This window comes from Acanthaster planci, linkage group LG05 (genome assembly GCF_054643075.1).
Source record: "Acanthaster planci isolate LZ-2023a linkage group LG05, COTS_SCS, whole genome shotgun sequence".
NCBI classification, from domain to species: domain Eukaryota; kingdom Metazoa; phylum Echinodermata; class Asteroidea; order Valvatida; family Acanthasteridae; genus Acanthaster; species Acanthaster planci.
This window is the reverse complement of record NC_141781.1, coordinates 17468396-17487784: the sequence shown is the minus strand read 5'-3', so window position 1 is coordinate 17487784 and position 19389 is coordinate 17468396. Positions and strand designations below refer to the sequence as shown.

Genomic DNA, 19389 nt, shown 5'->3' with positions numbered 1-19389 from the left:
TTGGCAAGATTGAGTTTGTTGGAAATACAGTAGCACAACCATGAAAAAATTAAATGTGAAATATAAATGTTCAGCTCCAATTTCCAGATTTAAATGAAATTTTTATGAGGTGACATTCTTTGCACATTGTTTTCTGCTTTTGCTTAAAGGAAACAAGTTGCACGTCAAATGGCTTATGAAAAAACTAAATCAAACCAGTTCAGCTCCAGAGTCAAAATGAAGACAAAATTCTCATTAGGTAAATGAAATACTGTGCACATTGTTTTCTGTTTTAGCTTATAACAAACAAGTTGCATATAAAATATTGGGGGAAAAATGCAGCTCCGAAAATAAAATCTCTCACTCTAATCTACCTTTGCTCTTGGCAAGTGACGATGCATGAGTTGTTACATGCATTGTCATAACGCAATGTCCATGTCCACTTCATGCACTGCATGCGTATGTACTGCCACTGCCTCACCAACACTGAAATAGACTGGCTCCTCATAGTTTGTTGTTTAAAAGTGTTTTCAATTTGTATACGTAAGCAGGATGTAAGACCACTTCGTTTAACATTCAACTTAGCGTACGAATGACGACTGAAAGACAGGACTGACAAAATACTGAGGGGCATAACTCACCCCCTGGGTAGTGAGTTTGACAAGTGACCAGAAATTACACGAAGTATTTGGCAGCATCCACAGCCAGTTCCCATAGAATCACGCACAATATCAAGCCGCAGCCAACTGATTCCGACATGGCCTTCGTGTAAAGATACACGAATGACATCATCTGTTAAGAGTGTCCGACTGAAATGAATGGAAGCCAAGGGGGATTCCTTCTCCCACCCATTGAAAACACGTTAAAATTCCGTAGCAGAATTCCTGCTGATCAAGTAAGTTTGGCGGCTTTTGGCAACCGTTTTATGCAAAATAAAAAAATTCTTTACTTTGCCGACACGCAGGTCTACGTCAACATGCACGGTGAACAGAAGCCGGAGACTTTTGGGGGGGTCTTAGCTGATACTTTACACAGACATGAAGTAACGTCTTAATGTGTAAAGTAACATTTTCGCATTGACCAGCGATGTTTTATGGTAGTAATGAAGAGCTGCGATGTCGTACCTCTGAGCTCTCTAGTTCTGGCTAGGTACCATATAAGAGTTCACACTGGGCACCATGGTTTGTTGCCAGGAGTCCCAGTGTGCTTAGTAATGTCTGGTACACATACATGTATGTCAGGAGGGTGGAAGGACACCGACGGGTTCTTGGTGAGAAACTCCACGGCGCGAGGTAGTAACTGCTAATAGGAGTGCCAGTTTCACCATCAAATTAATCAACAATGCATTGCTGGGAGGCTCAAAAGGGGTGGGGGGAGGCACCAGCAAGCAGTTGAAAAGCTGACAAGTCCCAGGAAGGTAATAGTCTCTTTGTAAGAGGACGCTTAAGAAACATTCCGCGGAGTACATGTAGGTGTTTAAGAGCATCACTGTCAGACATAGTCAAACTGTCGGGGAATCCCTCATGTACAGCCTCAATGGCCGCCCGGTAGTTGCAGATGGTTGAAATTTGTCGGTCTGATTTGAATAGGTGCATGAAAAAATCAGCTGTAGAAGTCACAGAAATGTTGGTCAGAGTGAGACCTTGCTCTGAACACCATGAAGTAAAATGCCGTTATCTGGCATCATAGATGCTGCTCGTAGATTGGCGTCGGCTCTTTGAGGCCATCTCAGCAGCTTCATCAGAAAGTCCTGCTGACAGGAAGGAATGTTTGACAATAGCCAGAAAGTCAGGTGTAGGGATGCTTGGTGAGGGTAAAGAATGCCAGACTTCAGTTGGTGGAGTAGATCCAGCCTAGTGGGAAAGACTGTTGGCACCCATACGAGGAATCTGGTTAGGCATGGGAACCATGGCTGGCAGAAGGGGGCGATGAGAAGAATACCACACCACTTTTTTTTTATTTAGAAACTACCACTGGTATCAGGGATATTTGGGGAAAGGTGCAGGTCAACATCCCTACCCAGCTGACCTGAAGAGCATTTGTCGCCCAAGCCTGTGTGTGGTAAAATCTGGTACAGAACACTGGCAGTTGGGCATTCTCCATGGAGGTATATAGGTAGATGTTCAGTTTTTCCACTTTGGCAAAGATCTGTTCGATCAAGCTGGTGTGGAAAGTCCACTCCATCCGATGTATCTTCCCCTGAGAGAGGGCATCTGCCATGGAGTTATTGACACCGGGGTGTGGGTTGCCTGGAGGTCGATGCCATGATCCTAGCCCCAAAGGAACATCTGTCTCATCAGGAGGAGGCATAGGCGAGGACAGTGCATGCCCCCTTGATGATTGATGTATGAAACCACAGTGGAATTGTCTGAGCATATGAGGACCCTCTTGCCTGTGATGGTCCCATGTACCCGATGCTTGAAGTGGAGGCAGGGAAGCTTCCCAGCCCAGATAAGAGCCATCTGAAATTTTGGTATTTCCGGATTCGCCCTGGGGAAGGGGATTCCAGGGGAGAGGGTCCTTTCACTAGCCACCATTGGAGATGGGGGTGAATGAAGTTTGACATGGGGACGTGGAGGTTGATTGAGTTCTATTTCAGTCTGTAGAGAGCTAGGGCTGAAGATGTAGTGGACGCATGTATAGCCAGCAGAGGGGAATGAGGGCCATAATCCTGGCCATCAATCTGAGGGGGCTGAGCCAGGTGCAAACAGGAGCCAACTGCTCAATAGAAAAGACCCTCATGCAATCCAGAAGGTTGTTGATGTGTTCGGTCGTTGGTGAGATTATACCCTGTTGAAGGTTGATAGCTGCCCCTAGATATGTCGGATATTGCGTTGGGGTGAGTTTTGACTTCTTGTACTTGATCATAAAGCCTAGGTGGTTCGTGATATAGCAAGTAAGGTGGGTGGAAACCGCTGTCTCATTGGATAATCTGCCGATGATGAGCCAGTCATCAAAGCAACGATGTTGCCAATCCTTGTGAACACTCTAAGTGAGGTTGAGAGGCCGAAGGGAAGAGCTGTGAATTCGTAAAGGTTCCTGTCTTATAGGAAGAGTAGGTACTTTTACCTTTGTGGGTGAATCGGAATGTGGAGGTACATGTAGGCATCTTTCAGGTCTATGGAAAAGGCCCAGCAAGGAATCGGGAGAGACTAGATGACTGTCCGAAAAGTCTCCGTGCGGAGGCATGAGGTTGACAATAGGTTGCCAACTGTTGAGTTCTTTCTTTGGAGTGAGGAAGAACACTGAGATGAAGCCCTTGTTTGCCCAAGATTTGGGAACAGTGCGGATGGCTTTTGTAGGAGAGAGTCTATCTTAGACTCCAGTGCCTCTCGCTTTTTTCTGTTGGAAAGAACTGAAGTCGGGTGGAGGATAGGTACAGAGGGAGAGGTGCTCCCGAATTTGAGTGAGTATCCATGGCAAATGGTCACAAGCATCAAGCTGTCAGATTTGACTTTCTCCCAAGACCCTGCAAAAAATGTTGAAGTCACCTGCCGACAGTTCCAAAATCGGAGCAGTGACGCCTACCTCTGAAAGCTTGAGTGGCCGGGGGCTGAAGCAGGATGTGAGCTGTAGCTTGCACCAGAACCAAGGCAGGTCGAGGAGACGAAGCCATCATGAGAAGATCAGATGTTCAGTGGATGCGGATCAAATTCTGGTGGTAGAGGGTCTAGATCTGGAGCAGTCGCCAGGGGAGCAGGGTTAGGCTCTTGGTGACTGGCTATTGAGGAGAGTGTCTCCAAGAGTATATGGACCCATAATGTCGGCTGAAGAGACGTCCTGCCATGAGCAGGAGCAAGACTTCTTGCACTTGGACCCTGTGGAAGAAGACGGGGAGTGCTTTGCGTTTCTTACGCACAGGTGAACTGGTCATAGAGCCAGTGGTTGAGGCCTGGTGAGTTGGTGAGGGGTTGGAGGCTTGCTCAGGCTGAGGTTCAGGTAGAGCAGGAGAAGGCTGGAGGACTGCAGGGTTGGAATAAGTCTTCCCACAAAGGCCCAGAAGGTAGCTGGAAGACAGAGTGACGTACTGTGTTCAGAAGCCCCGACGACGTAGGAGGCCAGTGGGTTCTGCTGCCCGGGCGCTGGTTGTGGTGTGCCCGTGAGGCCCAGTACTGTCTCTGTAGGGGCCACAACAACGGGGTGTTGGCTTGAGAGGGATTAGCATCTCTGTCACACCAAGATGCACCAGTTGAAAACATGTCTGAAGACGATGGCACCAGGGGTGAGGCAGCCAGTATAGACAGCATGGGAGGCGTGGGGCTGTCCTGATGTGTGGTCTTGTGAGCCATACTGTTAGACCAGTGTAGACCCCTGTAGGTGATGGTCGAGAACTTGCTGTTGGCCAATGTTGCTTGGTAGAAATGCTTGGGAAATGGGACGCATGTTGGTGGTGTGCCCAGATCCAGCTTGCAGGGGAAAATTCAACCCTGAGTGCATCGCCACTCGTTGACTGCGATGCTTCGGTGGTAAAGTTGGGGAACTGAGTGTTTGATTTCACACGCAATACAACTCAGACCTTTGAAGTGTGGCATGGGCTAACCCTGAACTGGACAGAGGATGGTACTGCCAGCAGGAATTAGTGCAGAATCACAAGTATAGCATGGTATGCCACTTGATCTTCTGCAGACCAACTCCTGTCGGTCTATAAGGGGGAGTGGCGCCCGGAATCAAATTGCTCGCACCACCTCGTAGAATACCCAACAATCCCAGGGTCACCCTGTTGACCTTACTGGTATGTATCACTTTGTAGTACAGTAACGTAGAGTCAACGAGTCTGTAAGATGTACAGTAAACATATAAGAGAAAATACCACCAAAACAAGAAAATGCACAAATCAAACTAGAAAATACATGTACATCAAAATACTGAATGTACATTTATTACAATACATTACGGTTGATCAGAGTAACACAGAAACGTGGAAGCAAAACAAAAACTTGGCCGCTCCGCTGTGCATCATGGACTAGAGGGTGAACTACACTTGATCAGAACTTTAGCGAATAGAATCAGACACACAGGAATTTGCATATTTAGCGACTGTTTAGGGAAGGTTGAAAGCAGAAGACAAATATCACATTACATGTAAAATACGTTTGGAAAGTATGCCATTTATTTGAAATTCTCCGCATCTGATGCACCCTTTGAAACAGCCATGTAGAACATGTAAACTTGCTGTTCCTTTCTCCAGTGCAACTGTTGAATAAATCTGCAGCCATGGAGGTATAATTACCAGTATGCGCTCTCAATGAGCTCACATGAGTGGCGAGTTATTGTCCATGCTAGTGTTTTTGGAGTGTAATTCCCTGCAACAACCAAGCCTGGTAATTTCCATCACTGCATATGAATTTCATTTCATTATGACTTCAAGTGCTTAAAACAAAAGCTAAAATTAAAATGAGTACAGCAATAGGGCTGCAGTTGTGCTCAATGCCAAACTTAAATAGAGAGGTGTCATGTCACTTGTTATCGTCGCCGCTAAGTTTTGTCATCGGGTTATTTTCTCCGACGCTATTTAGTTCCTTGATTTGAATAGTATGTCCCTTCCAGCTCAGTTTTGTTCCTAGGAATGTCGGGTCACATGCTTCTTTATTCTCTTAATGTATTATTATTCACGATTAGCTAATTTGCATGGAATTCCTGGGTCATGTCGCATTATTCAGCCAATGGCATTGCGGCATGCGCTTCTCGTGTGTACTGGACTCCTTGGGTATATTTAGTGCGGGAACTTTCTTTTCGTGTCAGTCTTCGTCACGTCGTTGGAAGCCGTGAAGACTGTGAGTTCTGTTCATTTTTTCTTCCCATATTTTGTGCCTTGTGTTATAATTTATATTCGGCTATGTGCAGTGTAATGTTGTGACGATATCGTAGGTCTCGCTTGTCGCATTAAGTTGTATAGAGGCCCATGCCTTCCGTTATAGCTTGTCGATGTTCTCGTGTTCCTATGTATGTACAATAAGGTTTACTAGTAACGACATGTGTTCTTAGCGTTTATTTTGTTCATATTACGTTTATTTTTTTTAGCACCACCAGAATACTGCTGTTACCTGAAGCTCCTGTATATCCCGGTTTAAGTGCTGATAGGACGTCGTTATTTTCCACTGTGTGTATTTGGGGATGCTTACCCCGCATATGATTTGTAAGTTGTGGTTGATGTATAACGTCTAAAATTGAACATCGTGCCTGCTTACATTCGCTAATTATTTAAGGTGCTTTGCTCGTTGGAATATTCTTCATGTAATTATTTGCTATGTCTCTTGCTGGTTTACTTATTTGTTGACTGAACTTATTGGATATTTGCTGGGCATGTGTTTATTGTCAGTGTCTCCATCTTCCAATTGTCTTGTCTTCTAGGGGTGTATTTTCTTAAATTACAATATAAATAATACTTGTATTCATGTGTTTATTTCAGTTTTCACCTGCTCCTTTGGAGTTGAGTCATTAAATGAAGGGGAAGACATCTCTGCGTCACCGTGTCCATTCCAGCACATACACATTAGTGACATCACTGCCATTTGGAATGATGATAGTGCGACATACCCTGTCAAGCTAAAGGGCTTGCCATACCGAGTTCAATTTGCTAAGCCAAACTGTGCTATTCCTGTGCCGAACTTTAAACAATTTGATTACTTGAGTTCAGCACGTCAGTAGCATGGTGTATAGCCTAGCCCAAAGTTACCATTACTATCAACTTCAAAAACATTGCCATGTTAAAATTTTATCTCAAATTAAGCCAATTTCAACAAATCTTGCATTGAATGCCCCGTTTATCGTTTTGCATGGTTTTTAACCCTTCGCGCCAGGATGTGGCTAGAGCCGCCGTAAAAATTGAGATCCTCAGCCCGCTTTTCAACTATTATTCTCGGCCCACGCTCAAGCGAATACGGTGAAAGAAGGCAGACCCTGGCTCTTGTATAAATGGTGATTGGCCTTTGTGTGTAGCCCAGAAATGAAAAGACTGACTTTGCATCATAATCACCAGCTTCACAATAGTCCCTGCTTTGAAAAGAGGCAACAGGAACGTGGAAGCGTGAGTAGAGCTGCATGCCACCGAACAATCAGCCTTTTCACTGTGTAATTCAGGGCCACAAACCGAGCATTTGCAATTTGGCAGGTTGCCTTCGTGGCCAAGCGAGGCTGGAATTCTTGGAGTCGGCTTTTGGAAAGAAATTCCGGTCATCAAGGGGTTAAATGAAAGCAATACAGTACACTGTACCCTTTCCTTTTCTAGTGACATTTGCATTGTCAGCCTACAGCTAGCAGTACATGTCCATATACTTCCATTTGAATATTACAACCACACTGTATATTTGTGTGCTGTATACTTTCCTTCACTAACATGTTCATTTAATGCTGAACAGAGACTATTTCTGATTTTTTATTTTTAATTCTGATTTTTTATTTTAATACAATATAACTTACAATCAAGATCACAATGAAGAACCAAAACCACAAAAGTTAGGTTGGAATTAAATATGACCAGCCAAAAAAATCAGCTAGTTTCTTGCCACTATAAGCATGTCTTTCAAGTGCCATACCCAGGCCACAAATTCAAGAATGAGGCAATTTTTTGCAGTTCTCTGCAGGATGCCATGAAATATTGTCATGTGCACTTGAGTACACATGAGAATGTGCGCATGTGTTCTCATACATGTATGTGACTTACTTCCTCATCTTTCCTTTTAGCATGTCCATCTTGAGACAAGATTGCTGGTTGCACAGCTATTGAAGTGGGAACATCAGGACTTTCAGCAAGAGGATGTGGCAGTACATGTATGCCTTTAGAACTGTGGATAGTATATACAATTATCTTTAGTTCACAGACATAAAAATAATAGAACAGTAGAGCCAGTTATGTTCTTTTTCAAAAATGGGTATTTTCCGTTTCACCAAATCCCGAATTCTGCTTCAGAAATTCAAATTCTGTACCTTATTAAGCATGAAAACGGAGAGCAAGTTTTAAAACTATGCATGGAAACCCAATCATATATGTACTTCCCCAAACAAAAGAAAAAAAACATATTATTTGGAAATACTCTGCAATGTTTCCCACTTTTCAAAAATATATCCTGTAGTAAAAAGTTGAAAAAATCCACACAAAAAATATGGTATCCCCCACCCCATGACTTCCCACCAAAGCGATTGTCAAAAACTTGCTACGATTGATCAACGGACAATTCATGTGTCACTCCGAATGTATAAAATCAAATTACATTTAAATACATGTACAGTGTACATGTACAGTGAAGTCATAGAGTATGTCTTGAATGCAACAGTCGTTGATCACAATATGTTAATGTTGGACATCGACCCGCCATTTTATTTGGCAGAAGTGCAAAAACATTCAGAAAGTTAACACTAAATCTGAGCCTTAAAATGCATGCTTACGACTGAAAACTTTGCTCTTTGTTGAACACTTCTGAGGACCCATTCAGTCCAAGCTTACTAGGATTCATTTCATTCAAGAAATGCCGCGATTTCATCGTTTCACCATGTGGTACTAGCCTTGTTTCAAGGCATCTATGTGGATTCACAGACTGAATTCTCCACACGTGCAACAAGCATACTTGTATATGTATGAACTTGATTTCAATACTAGTACAATGCACTTGTGTATATGTACTGTACCATGCCGCTGTGCTACATGTAGCTGCCGCTGCCCGCTTGAGGCTCACGCAATGCCACAGCATTTGCAAGTATCGGTACCGGAGCGGAAGACCTAATCATGTGGTGGAGTGGTACAATTTAACATGTTTCCAGCATAATTTGTTTATTAAAAGCAAGCATTTTAAAAGGGTTTGGTTGGCATTTATTTGTGGTTCTTTGCGGAAAGTTTTTCTTAGTTTTGAAGCCATTCTAAGAGGGAAATTTGCAAGTTCCGCTTCCAGCAGTGATTTCTATTTCAAAGTGTTGATTCTGCAAAGTCTGTCCATTTTCCACGATAGCGGAAAATCATTGGCTCTAGGGTAGTAAACACAACTTTAACCTTAACAGTCCCAAATCCTCTAATTTCAATATGATTTTACATACACCCTTGGGGTTAGGGTTAACAATGCAAAATCAGGATAATCACAGTGAGAACATCTTGAAAAATTATGTTGAGTTACTTCTGTCAATGCTTACTTACAAGAAAATGCTGTTAATATTTCCTATTACAGATCTCTCAGGAGAATTAAAAAAAAGTTATCTTCTGAGCTTCAGGGAAACGCCCTTGGTCCATCTGTCATGAGCAATCATGGTATGACTGCACACAAGCCTGACATGAATTCAAGGATGCTTGGAGATTATTTCAACTGTTTGTGGGGTTGGGTTAGGTTTGGTTAAGTTGGGTTGGGTTATGTTGGACTCACAAGTTTCTTCCTTTCACTTAGTTTTGTTATTCTTCAGGAATATCCACTGACTGCCAGAGTGCTTTTGTGAAGTACATGTATACAAGTTGTCAAAGTAATTCTTTTGTTATTCAGTGTGTTGTGTAATTAAATTTGGAACTAGCCTTGTGCAAGCCGGGAAATCCATTGGTTTCTTCTGAATTGTCATGGCATTCAGTTACCCAGGGTTTCCAATAACTTTTTTAACTACATGGCAACCAGACCAGTAGAGCCACATCTTGACTGGCCTGCCAAGGTTTTGACTGGTCCTCAGGCCAAGGTTTTGACTGGTCCTCTATTTTTTTTTGCACCAAAATCTGAAATTTCCTCAAGCTACATGTATATCAGGTGTGAGTGGAGCATTAAAAATAGCTGAAATTGCAAAGTGAAGCATACGGTGTACGGTCTGGGGCCCACATGATGGCCCCAGGAAAATTTGGAAATGTTGAGGCTCTCTGATGCATTTCAAAGCCTCTCGATGCAATCTCATTTTTTTCTTGCATAAGCATATTTTCAATATAATTTTTCCTTCATATTTGCCTGAAACTTCCTGAAGCATAAAATGAATTGGCATACCAAAATGTAAATATCAAGGTTTGTGGAGTGAGTTGGCCCTTTTAGGTCTTGTCAAAGATCAAATCTAAGTAAGAGCCCCTTTGGACAATTATAGACTTGTGTTATACTGACATTTTTATGAGTTTATGTCCAAAAATTGTGAAATCTTGTATAAAACAATGCACAGAGCATGTAAAAACTGCATGATAATGCATGACACAAGAACTTTGCCCCGCACCAGTTGTCATGAAACCCTCCATCAGAAAAAGAGAAAATTTAATAACATTTTAAGCCACAAATTTAAGGTAAACTGTGTACTTCTGCAAGTCATAGATGAGATTATTGGTCAATTTTCCGCTGATAAAGGAACGGCTGTAACAAGTCCCACTGACACATATATATGAATATTGATATTTCACTGGCAACCAATCGCAACAAAATGACAGGATGGTCTAGGGATGCTGTTTACACACAAGGCTTGTGCTTTGAGCCATGCTGAAAAATGCCCACACAGATACACGTGTATGCTGGTATTATGTACTGTATATGTACACTCAGTCACGTGCATTATGTGTCAGAAATAAGAGGACATGCTGCCGGCACCCCTCTTCTGTTATTTTGACTGGTCTGCCAGACCACTTCTACAAGGGTTTGACTGGTCCGCAGACGTTTTGACCTGCATTTGGCCACCGACCAGCATTATGTTCAATACCTGGTGTTTATAGGAATGTGAAACCAATGAATTGAAGCCAACACCCAACTGAAAACCATAGTGGTGGTCATCAGCATGCAAAGTTTTTTAAAGTCGGACTCAAGAGCTAGTGTTTCTATTGCATCACAGCAACTCAATGACTCATCTGATGATCCAGTTTATATTCCAATAATGTATAATTCAGTGGATTTTAACGGCATCAGTTCAACACCTGATATATCAAGAATTGATATTAGCTTGTGTCGGCTTTGCATGATAATGTTGCACGCAAACTTGCAAAGTACTGAATATAACCTTTAAAAAATGTAGCATGCTTGGTATTATCATGTGTGCTAGGTAACTACACGTATTTGTAAATATTTGTGGGATGTATGTACAGACAAACCTACATAAGATATACTTTGAATAACTCACGTTGTTGCAGCCTTTGCATACTATGTAAGCAACATATGTTGAAACATCTTCATGTATGCTAACAGTATTGACAAGTCTCTAACACCAGCATCAACGCCTGTTGGTTTATGGGTGTAATTTTCTACTCCCCCTACATGCTGTAGAAATGACATTCAACAGACTGGCAAACACTTGGTAGTCTTGTTCAACTTTTTTTGTGACTACAACTGATAAAAGCCATGCGAATTGAAACTGGATGTTCTTTTTGGGTGCCAACCAAGTCTGCCTTGGCTTCCCAACTCATTTGCTCTTCTTTATCTCCCAACTTTTTCTAGTGGTCTACATTTTTTCTTGTTCACTGTACACTGTCACAAATGGCATACCTTTCTTTTTGGACAGAGGATTCTGCATATCCAGAAAGGACCGTCTGACCTGTACTTGGTGCCTGTGAAGCTTTAATGTCATCAAAGTTCTCATATTTCAAAGCTTGCACAAGTTGCAGAAGGTACAGTAACAGTTCCTGAATGTTCAGAGGGGTACAGAATACTACATGTAAGTCATCATTCAAAAAGAAAAGTGATTTAACCAGATCCCAAAACTGACAAGAATTCATCAACCTAATACAATTCTAACTTAAATAACAGATTCCATGGCATAGTAAGGTTTTCTCTTGATTTGATCAGCAAGTCTTACAAGAGATGAAATTATCAGTTACCTCATCATCAGCCTCTTTGAGTCTGCTAACAGCATACTTCCTGACTGTTGGGTTCTTGAACTGCGGCGACAGTAGTTCTAAGGCATCAGCAACATCAATGGGATTCCATTTCCTCAGGAGTTCAAGGGCTTGTCTTGCCTCATGGGGAACATCCCAGTTAACACACTTCAGGAACTTTGTCAATGCGGGCTTCTGGTTGGTCAGGTAGAACCTGAATTTCCACACAAGGTCAGCCTCTTCAGAGGACAGTACTTTTGTTGGATTGTAGGCAACTATACTCTGATAGACAAACGTATAAAATACAGTGAATGTTATTTAACATCAAGTGCTAAATTAATCAAAAGCATAGAGAGAGTTTAAGCAAATTTGGAGTAAATGCACATTTCAAGCACTTTGGTCCCTGTTTAGTGTTTAGGTGATATTAAAAGTCATGGTGCACTCCAGCAAAATTCATCATTTGTTTCCCCTGGTTCAATCACTCTCATCTGTCTGCAAGACTTCTGATCATTGCCAACCAACAATTCTTTACTGGTTACAGGACAGTTTGGTCCTATTTAAAAATACAAAGTCTGACCAGGTTCCACAGAGGAAATAAGAATGTATCGATCTAAATGGTTATCACTTACTGCCAGGGATTCTGACATTTTTTCACTCTCAAAAGTGGAGATAATCCAGCCTTGTTTCGAAACAGTATACCACGTTTGGTGAATTAAGAGTGGGCGGATTACCACTGGGGACAAAGCGCTCCACCACCGCAGTGATGAGCCACACAGCACCGCTGCACACTAACCTGGCCCCTATTGACAGGAAGTCAGCAGCGCACTGAGCCAGGTTCGTGAACAAAAGAAAATTATATAACACCGCACAATCTGGGATCTTTTTACAAGGCTGCAGGCCTGGCTGAAAATTTTTAAAGAATTCAGAAAACAAAAAAATGATAAATATCCCGCCCAAGAATCATCAACATTGATAACTACCCCGGCAGGAAGTGGTTAAGTTTATAGTGTAAGTTTCTATACAGTGCTACACAAAGCACAATGATCTGCATTCCTAACAGAAGCCAGGGCATTTCAGATGATCAATAGGCTTTTTCAATATGACAATATTCATTGATATCAAAATATTTTTTTTCATATTGGAAATCATACAGGACGTTCTCACTGGCATATTGGGGAATTCAATATCCCTTAAAGAGTTCAAATCTTTGTGCCATGCCAGCCAATCACCAAGACAATATCATGAATCTTTGCACTGCTCTGCCTAATTGACAATCGAAGCCTTTAAGCTGTTTTTTGACGACGTTCTCTACAACAAGATAGAGAGACCAAACGGTATGCAGAGGCCCGCTGCGACATCAGCACACATGCGATCATGGACTGATCTGAACACTAGAGAACTGAAGGCCTTTCTGGGCCTTTGCATAATGACGGGCATTGCGAAGCACCCCACCCTTCATAGCTTCTGGTCCACCGACCCACTACTGAAGATGAGCCTATTCCCGTCCGTCATGCCCCGAGATCGCTTCCTTGCCATCCTGCAGTCCCTGCACTTCAACGATAACACCGCCATGCCGGAGGACTGCACCGACCCCCTCTTCAAAGTGCGCCAAGTCGTCGACCATCTTGCTCAGAAGTTTGCCACTGTCTACGCTCCTCAATGGGACATTTCCGTCAACGACTCCATGTTGAAGTTCTACAGGTGTCTCCGCTTCGCTACCTACAACCCCAGAAAGAGGGCCCGCTTCGGCATCAAGATGTACAGGTTGTGCCAGAGCACCGGGAGTGCCGCCGGGTACTGCTACAACTTCAAAATCTACACCGGCCAAAAGAGACCTCCCAGCAACTACACAAGTGGTGATGGACCTGGTGAATGACCTAAGCAGCAAGGGCTTTCAGCAGTCCCGATTTGTTTCGACGACTTCACAACCAGAAGTTGAATGTAGTCGGCACCGTCAAGGCCAACAGAAAAGGGATGCCGAAAGACCTGCAGTCCATCAAGCTGAAGCGGGGCGAAACAGCGTCCCGGTCGGCCGACCTGGGCGTCAGTGGTTCTCTCCTGGCCATGGTGTGTCTAGTTTGTTCACTCATCTGTGTCAATAACATCACAAGCTGTATACCATTGCAAAGAGGGCATTCTGCCCTATTTAGAGATATATTTCTCTTTCCCATATATAAAGTAGTTTTGGTATTACAGTAATTTTTATCTCGCTATACTTTTATGTGGACACCCTGTATAAATATGCAGTATTGCACACACACACACGCATGTAACCTGAGAACATGTAACAGTAAGAACGGATTCAAAAACAGCATTAGCAATATAGAATTTAACTAACATTGAGTTGATCTCTTGTTGATGCATTTGGCTTGAGATCTTTGTCAGTTAGACAGCTTCTTTCACTTCTCGCAAGGGTGTGGTGCTTGGCCTCAACAAGATTTTCCTGCAAAAATTTGTTAAAATTCCAGGAGTTAATATGTTGAGCCATGCTAAAGACTGGATTAATTACGATTCAATCAGACAGCTGAATCAAAAGTGATACCCAATATACGTACGTGTACAGTATGTGCATAACCAACAATGCTACATGTAAGTCAAGCTGAGTCAAGGAGAAGTGTATTCTATTTGACCATACATGTAGTTGTATGTATGTACATTACATGTACATGTAGGTGTTCATGTTGTGACATGCATTGTTACACTTACTGTTTTCTGCAAATACGTTCACATTAAGAGTTCCACTTATGGTGGGCTTCCCACAATATGCATGGACCACATCAAAGCAGGAAATCACTATACATGTATATTCAGACATACCCCTCCCCTGAGTAATGGTGGAAATGATACGCTACCAGGGTAGCTGTGAAACAAAATACTTGTACTTCTCAACACTGAATAATACACAGCACAAAAGTTTTGCCATTGCTGGGGGGTTTTACATGTACGTTCATATGTACAAAGCTCTCTTCCTTGGTTGGTCTATGATTACAGCTGTTAGATATTGTAACCACCTCGGCAGAAACAGTGAAGTTATTTTATGATAAGGACTATCACCTGCACTGACACCTCCACAGAGTGTCAAGTAAGTGTACAGCAATAATGACATCCTAGATGAAAAAACTGTTGACATGGCTGAATGATTTTCAGAGACTCATATTCAATGGGAATCTAAATTTCTACATTCCGTTACCACTAGTTTGTCACCAAGAAGCCATACTTCAATTTTATATCAATTTCCTACAGATTTTCAGAACATCTTTAGCACGAAACGTCATGAGTACAAACACACATGGAAACTGACACACTTAAAAGGTATCATTGTCAAAAAAGTCCAACTTTATGGAAGAATTATGCACACATAACAGCTGAGCTGTAGTCACAAACCGCAAAATGAAAAGTAATGTCTACTAGGCACCGCCAATATTAAAATTTTGGCCAATACCGATGTATCGTTTTTTTTACATGTATATTGATATTATCGATATATCCAATTTTATTCATTTTAGTTTTCAGGGTATTATAACGGGTGTGAATTGCTGGTAAATTGTTCTATGGGTAAACCCCTACATCGTGAAGGTGTGATCAAATTCACTTTGGCGACATGTTCTAACTTCCGTATTGCGTATGTTACCTACATTGTAAATAGGATGGGATACACGTTGCCAAGCATAGCAATATCATCAGCATTTGGTGCTAGTCTACGTACATTTGGTTAGCAAATAATTCTCTGTTTTGGAGGATGAATTTTGTGATACATGTATTTTTGAGGCAAAGTGTACGCAAATGATTGAGTGCGAGACTGTGATATGTGACTGAATTTGTTCTTCAAATGTTGCCGTATAAGCCACCCAGAGTACACGCTACAGGGACATTTTTCATTAAGTGTGAGAACCAATGTAAGCCATGGCTTAGGTAAAATTATGGCAGGGTGAAGATGCACTTCCGTATTTTTTCTTAAAGTTCGTTCCTCAGTATGAATATCGATGTTTTCGAAGTTTTTATATTTTTGATATCTCTTCAAATCTGACATTTTCGATAAATCAATATTAGCAAATAACAAAGGTAGCATCAGCGATTTCAATATCAAACCCATACCAATAATATTGATATATCGATGGCGCTTAATGTCTACTTTTGGATATTTACACCTCCTACAGCTGACGCAGGAGTTAGTTTTCAATGGCAACTTTACAATGAAGCACTCAAAAAAGAGTGCAAAACCATACATGTACATGTACTGTCCACGTATCTGATTACCATCGTTCTTGTAGCATATATGATTTTACTTGGATCACTGACACAACTCACCGTTGAATACTTACCATTAACATTTCAGGATCAGGAACAGTAACAATGTCAGCATAGTTCTTTATTATAACTTTTTCCTCAGCATCCTGCAATATAAACAAGAACGAAAATAATTTTCCCTACACAAGGTCAAAGGGTATCAGTAATCAGGCTCACCCAGAGTCAGGTTAAATGATATTGATGATTGAGAGATGTAAGGCCCGGGTTCATCACTGAGTAATCACTTTTGTAAGACCCCTGTACAAGCAGACATGCAATGTAAATGTATCAGTAACAAAGAAATTCCAAGTTGCACTAGACTGTGCAATGGCATTGTAAGGTGGCATAAATGTACTACATCAGAAGTTAAATTGAGATATCATTTGATTTGTGGAAAAGCTGCATGCCTACATGTATGTGTTCTGGTATGTACCAGTAATTGATTGGAATGAAGAAGTGCTATGACTTTAAAAATGGCAATTGATTGGAATGAAGAAGTGCTATGACTTTAAAAATCGCAATTGATTGGAATGAAGAAGTGCTATGACTTTAAAAATCGCAATTGATTGGAATGAAGAAGTGCTATGACTTTAAAAATCGCAATTGATTGGAATGAAGAAGTGCTACAATGTTTTCATCAACTCCTACGGAATGGTGGTTAGAGGAAAATGCACTTTTCTCAGCACAGCTGAAAACACAACACAGTAACATGCCTAGTACCTAAGGGTCAGTAATAAATCTGCTGTAATAATGAACTCTGTCAATTCTAGGAACAGTCAACTGTAAGACTGAAACAGAAGCCTTACCTTATCATAGTGTACAATGGAGAAGTCATGAGTGCCATTATAGTGTACCTTCGGGAATTCAATCATCAAGTACATAAAATTGGAGTCCCTCTTTTCCCTCTGTGTCAGAGAAACATCAAACAAATGTAGTGACTCTAGAAAATAGCAAAATGTGCTTGTAGCACAAACTCTACACAATACCTGACTTGGTTCAAAACACTTCAAAAAACATACTGCGGCTGTTCATGTCATGAATGTCTTACTGGTGAGGAACCATACTACTAATACAAGTTTATGCACAGCATATTGTACATGTACATGTGTACTGCATCGATGTAAAAGCCAGTCTGACCAAGATGACAAGTAACACTTACAGTAGGAAGTAGCAATTGCAGAAACAATTTGTTAAAGTCTGCATGTATCGTGCACAGTAGCCAGCCATGGAAGGATTTCCTGCAAAGCAGCTGACACACTCTTTCCACCATCAGTGGGGGGCTTCTCAATTGCACATGTACATGGTTACACTAAAACTATTGTGACTAGAGCAGCATGTCTTGTGACTCCATTTTCTAAACACCTTGACTACTGGTCTAGTCACAGATCTTTTTCTGTGGGCAATACATGAGGTCAACATGTAATATTTTTGACATGCAGTGAACAATAAGAATGATTTGTTAAACACAAATGCCTTGCTAAACCCATGACTAAAACCCATGAATTTAATTTGAGATTACGAAATTGTACCCATTGGGAAACCATCTCTATATTTATAGGAAAACAATGATACCCCCAACCTTTTGAAGTTGATACACCCAATTCTGTGGTTATTATCATTAAACGACCTTGACCTTTGACTTGGCGTGTGTGAGACCACATAACGTCTCACCCACAACACTGGACTTCTTCAGTTTGGAGGTCCACACAAGGTACAGGCTAACAAACACAACGGGGAACAAGGAAAATGCAGTATGCCTCTACAGCTTAAAGTCACTGAACATCAAAAAGACATCCCCAATTCTTGCACAGTACATTGTATATTGCTACTTGCGTATCTATTAATTACAGTATATGCCTTTCCCTGCCAGCATGGCCTTGAGACACTATTCACCTAGGTGTTCTTAACCTACATGTATTTTTACTGCTGTTCTAACCTCATTGATCATTTCAATCTCTCTAAACGTTAGTCGATCCAGCCAGTCCACTTTTAGCATGTGGCCTTTGTGATGTTTCTTTGTGAGCTTGCTCAGGGAAGACATTTGTTCTCTGCTGTCATCAGTTTTCCCAGGTGTGGCTGTGTGAACACTACCATCCCCCTTCACGCCAGGCCACACTTTCAGATCATGCATTCCTTGACGAAAGGTCCTGTCCAGGATTGAAAGCAAAAACCCAAACACAGCAACAGTGAAATTTTAAAATTAGTTTATGAGAGAGACTGTGGCTCTGACACATCTCACTCAGCATCATCAAGATCAAACTGGGTTAAACAAATACATGCACCTGACCATGGGGACCAGGATATCTGATTTCAATAACCCTTATTTCTAAATTTACATGTACCCAGGTACAACCAGACTGAATTGCCATATATGACGGACCAGTAACCACCACTGCATGGCCATCACAACCGACAACCTACCGGCACAGTGAATTCAAGAAGTTTCCCTGGATCAAGATGAGCCAATCCTGTGTAGTTTGAGTCTCAGAGTATGGTACACGTAGCTGGGTCATTCCATGAAGTTGGGGCAGTTTGTGACAGTGTCAGTTGTTACATGGGTTACATAAACATGAACAGCTATTTCCCTGCATGTGGATTCCAAATTGACATTGTTATACATCTTGCAAGACTGAATACAGAGGTTTGTGTTATTTCTACAGAGTAAATGACCCACTCTACAGGTCATGGCAGATGGTAAAAGTTACCCATGTACTAAGGACACCATCACAAACTCTGCCAAAACCTTATGGAATGACCAGCTGAAACATTATTCTCAAGTTCAAACTGGACATCCATAACAGATCCTTTTTTCAGGTAGGTGTACAGGTAGGTGTACATGTATAGTACATTGCAACTGAACGTGAAACTCGATAAGGAGGAACACGTTTCCCCTTTAGGAAAAAGAAATTCACAAGTGGGAAATTTTTCTACAACTTTTTTTCACCAGTGGGAAAATTTTCCACAGCTTTTTTTTATTACAAGTGGGAGGAAATTCACCTGTGAATGTGAATGGGTATTCTTTTTACAATTTTTCCCAGTCGTTTTCACCAGTTAAGTTTCAACCGCAATCCATGTATACCTGTACATGTAACATCAAGTGCCTAATAACACCATGGTGAACAACAATAACACTACAGTGAAGAACAGACCCCAAAACCCATTGCAACTACGGTACGTGTGTCTGGCACTATCCAGCTGCATTAGCAAAGCCAGGAAAGCTGATTATCTACATGTAGAAGTTAAAAATCCACTGACTGACTGACCTTTGACATTTACTTGCATCACAATCACAAAAGGACATGTAAACATTTGATCAATTCATGCCAAGGTAGCTAGCAGTACATGTACTCAAATGCAACCCAAACAGCTACAGGTGTGTGTATATG

General features: G+C 41.6%; 1 protein-coding gene across 2 annotated transcripts in view; it reads right to left on the bottom strand.

Annotated features, from left to right (window-relative positions):
- The window catches only part of pik3c3 (phosphatidylinositol 3-kinase catalytic subunit type 3), a 48785-nt gene that overhangs the window by 17511 nt on the left and 11885 nt on the right, over window positions 1-19389 (bottom strand). For both annotated transcript variants that reach the window (XM_022250489.2, XM_022250488.2), the window contains 7 exons: window positions 17940-18150; window positions 16810-16908; window positions 16039-16110; window positions 14055-14159; window positions 11720-11998; window positions 11388-11524; window positions 7643-7763 (listed from right to left, as the gene is read on the bottom strand). In XM_022250489.2, the coding sequence (XP_022106181.1) occupies window positions 7643-7763; window positions 11388-11524; window positions 11720-11998; window positions 14055-14159; window positions 16039-16110; window positions 16810-16908; window positions 17940-18150 (1024 nt within the window). The remainder of the gene's footprint in view (window positions 1-7642; window positions 7764-11387; window positions 11525-11719; window positions 11999-14054; window positions 14160-16038; window positions 16111-16809; window positions 16909-17939; window positions 18151-19389) is intronic.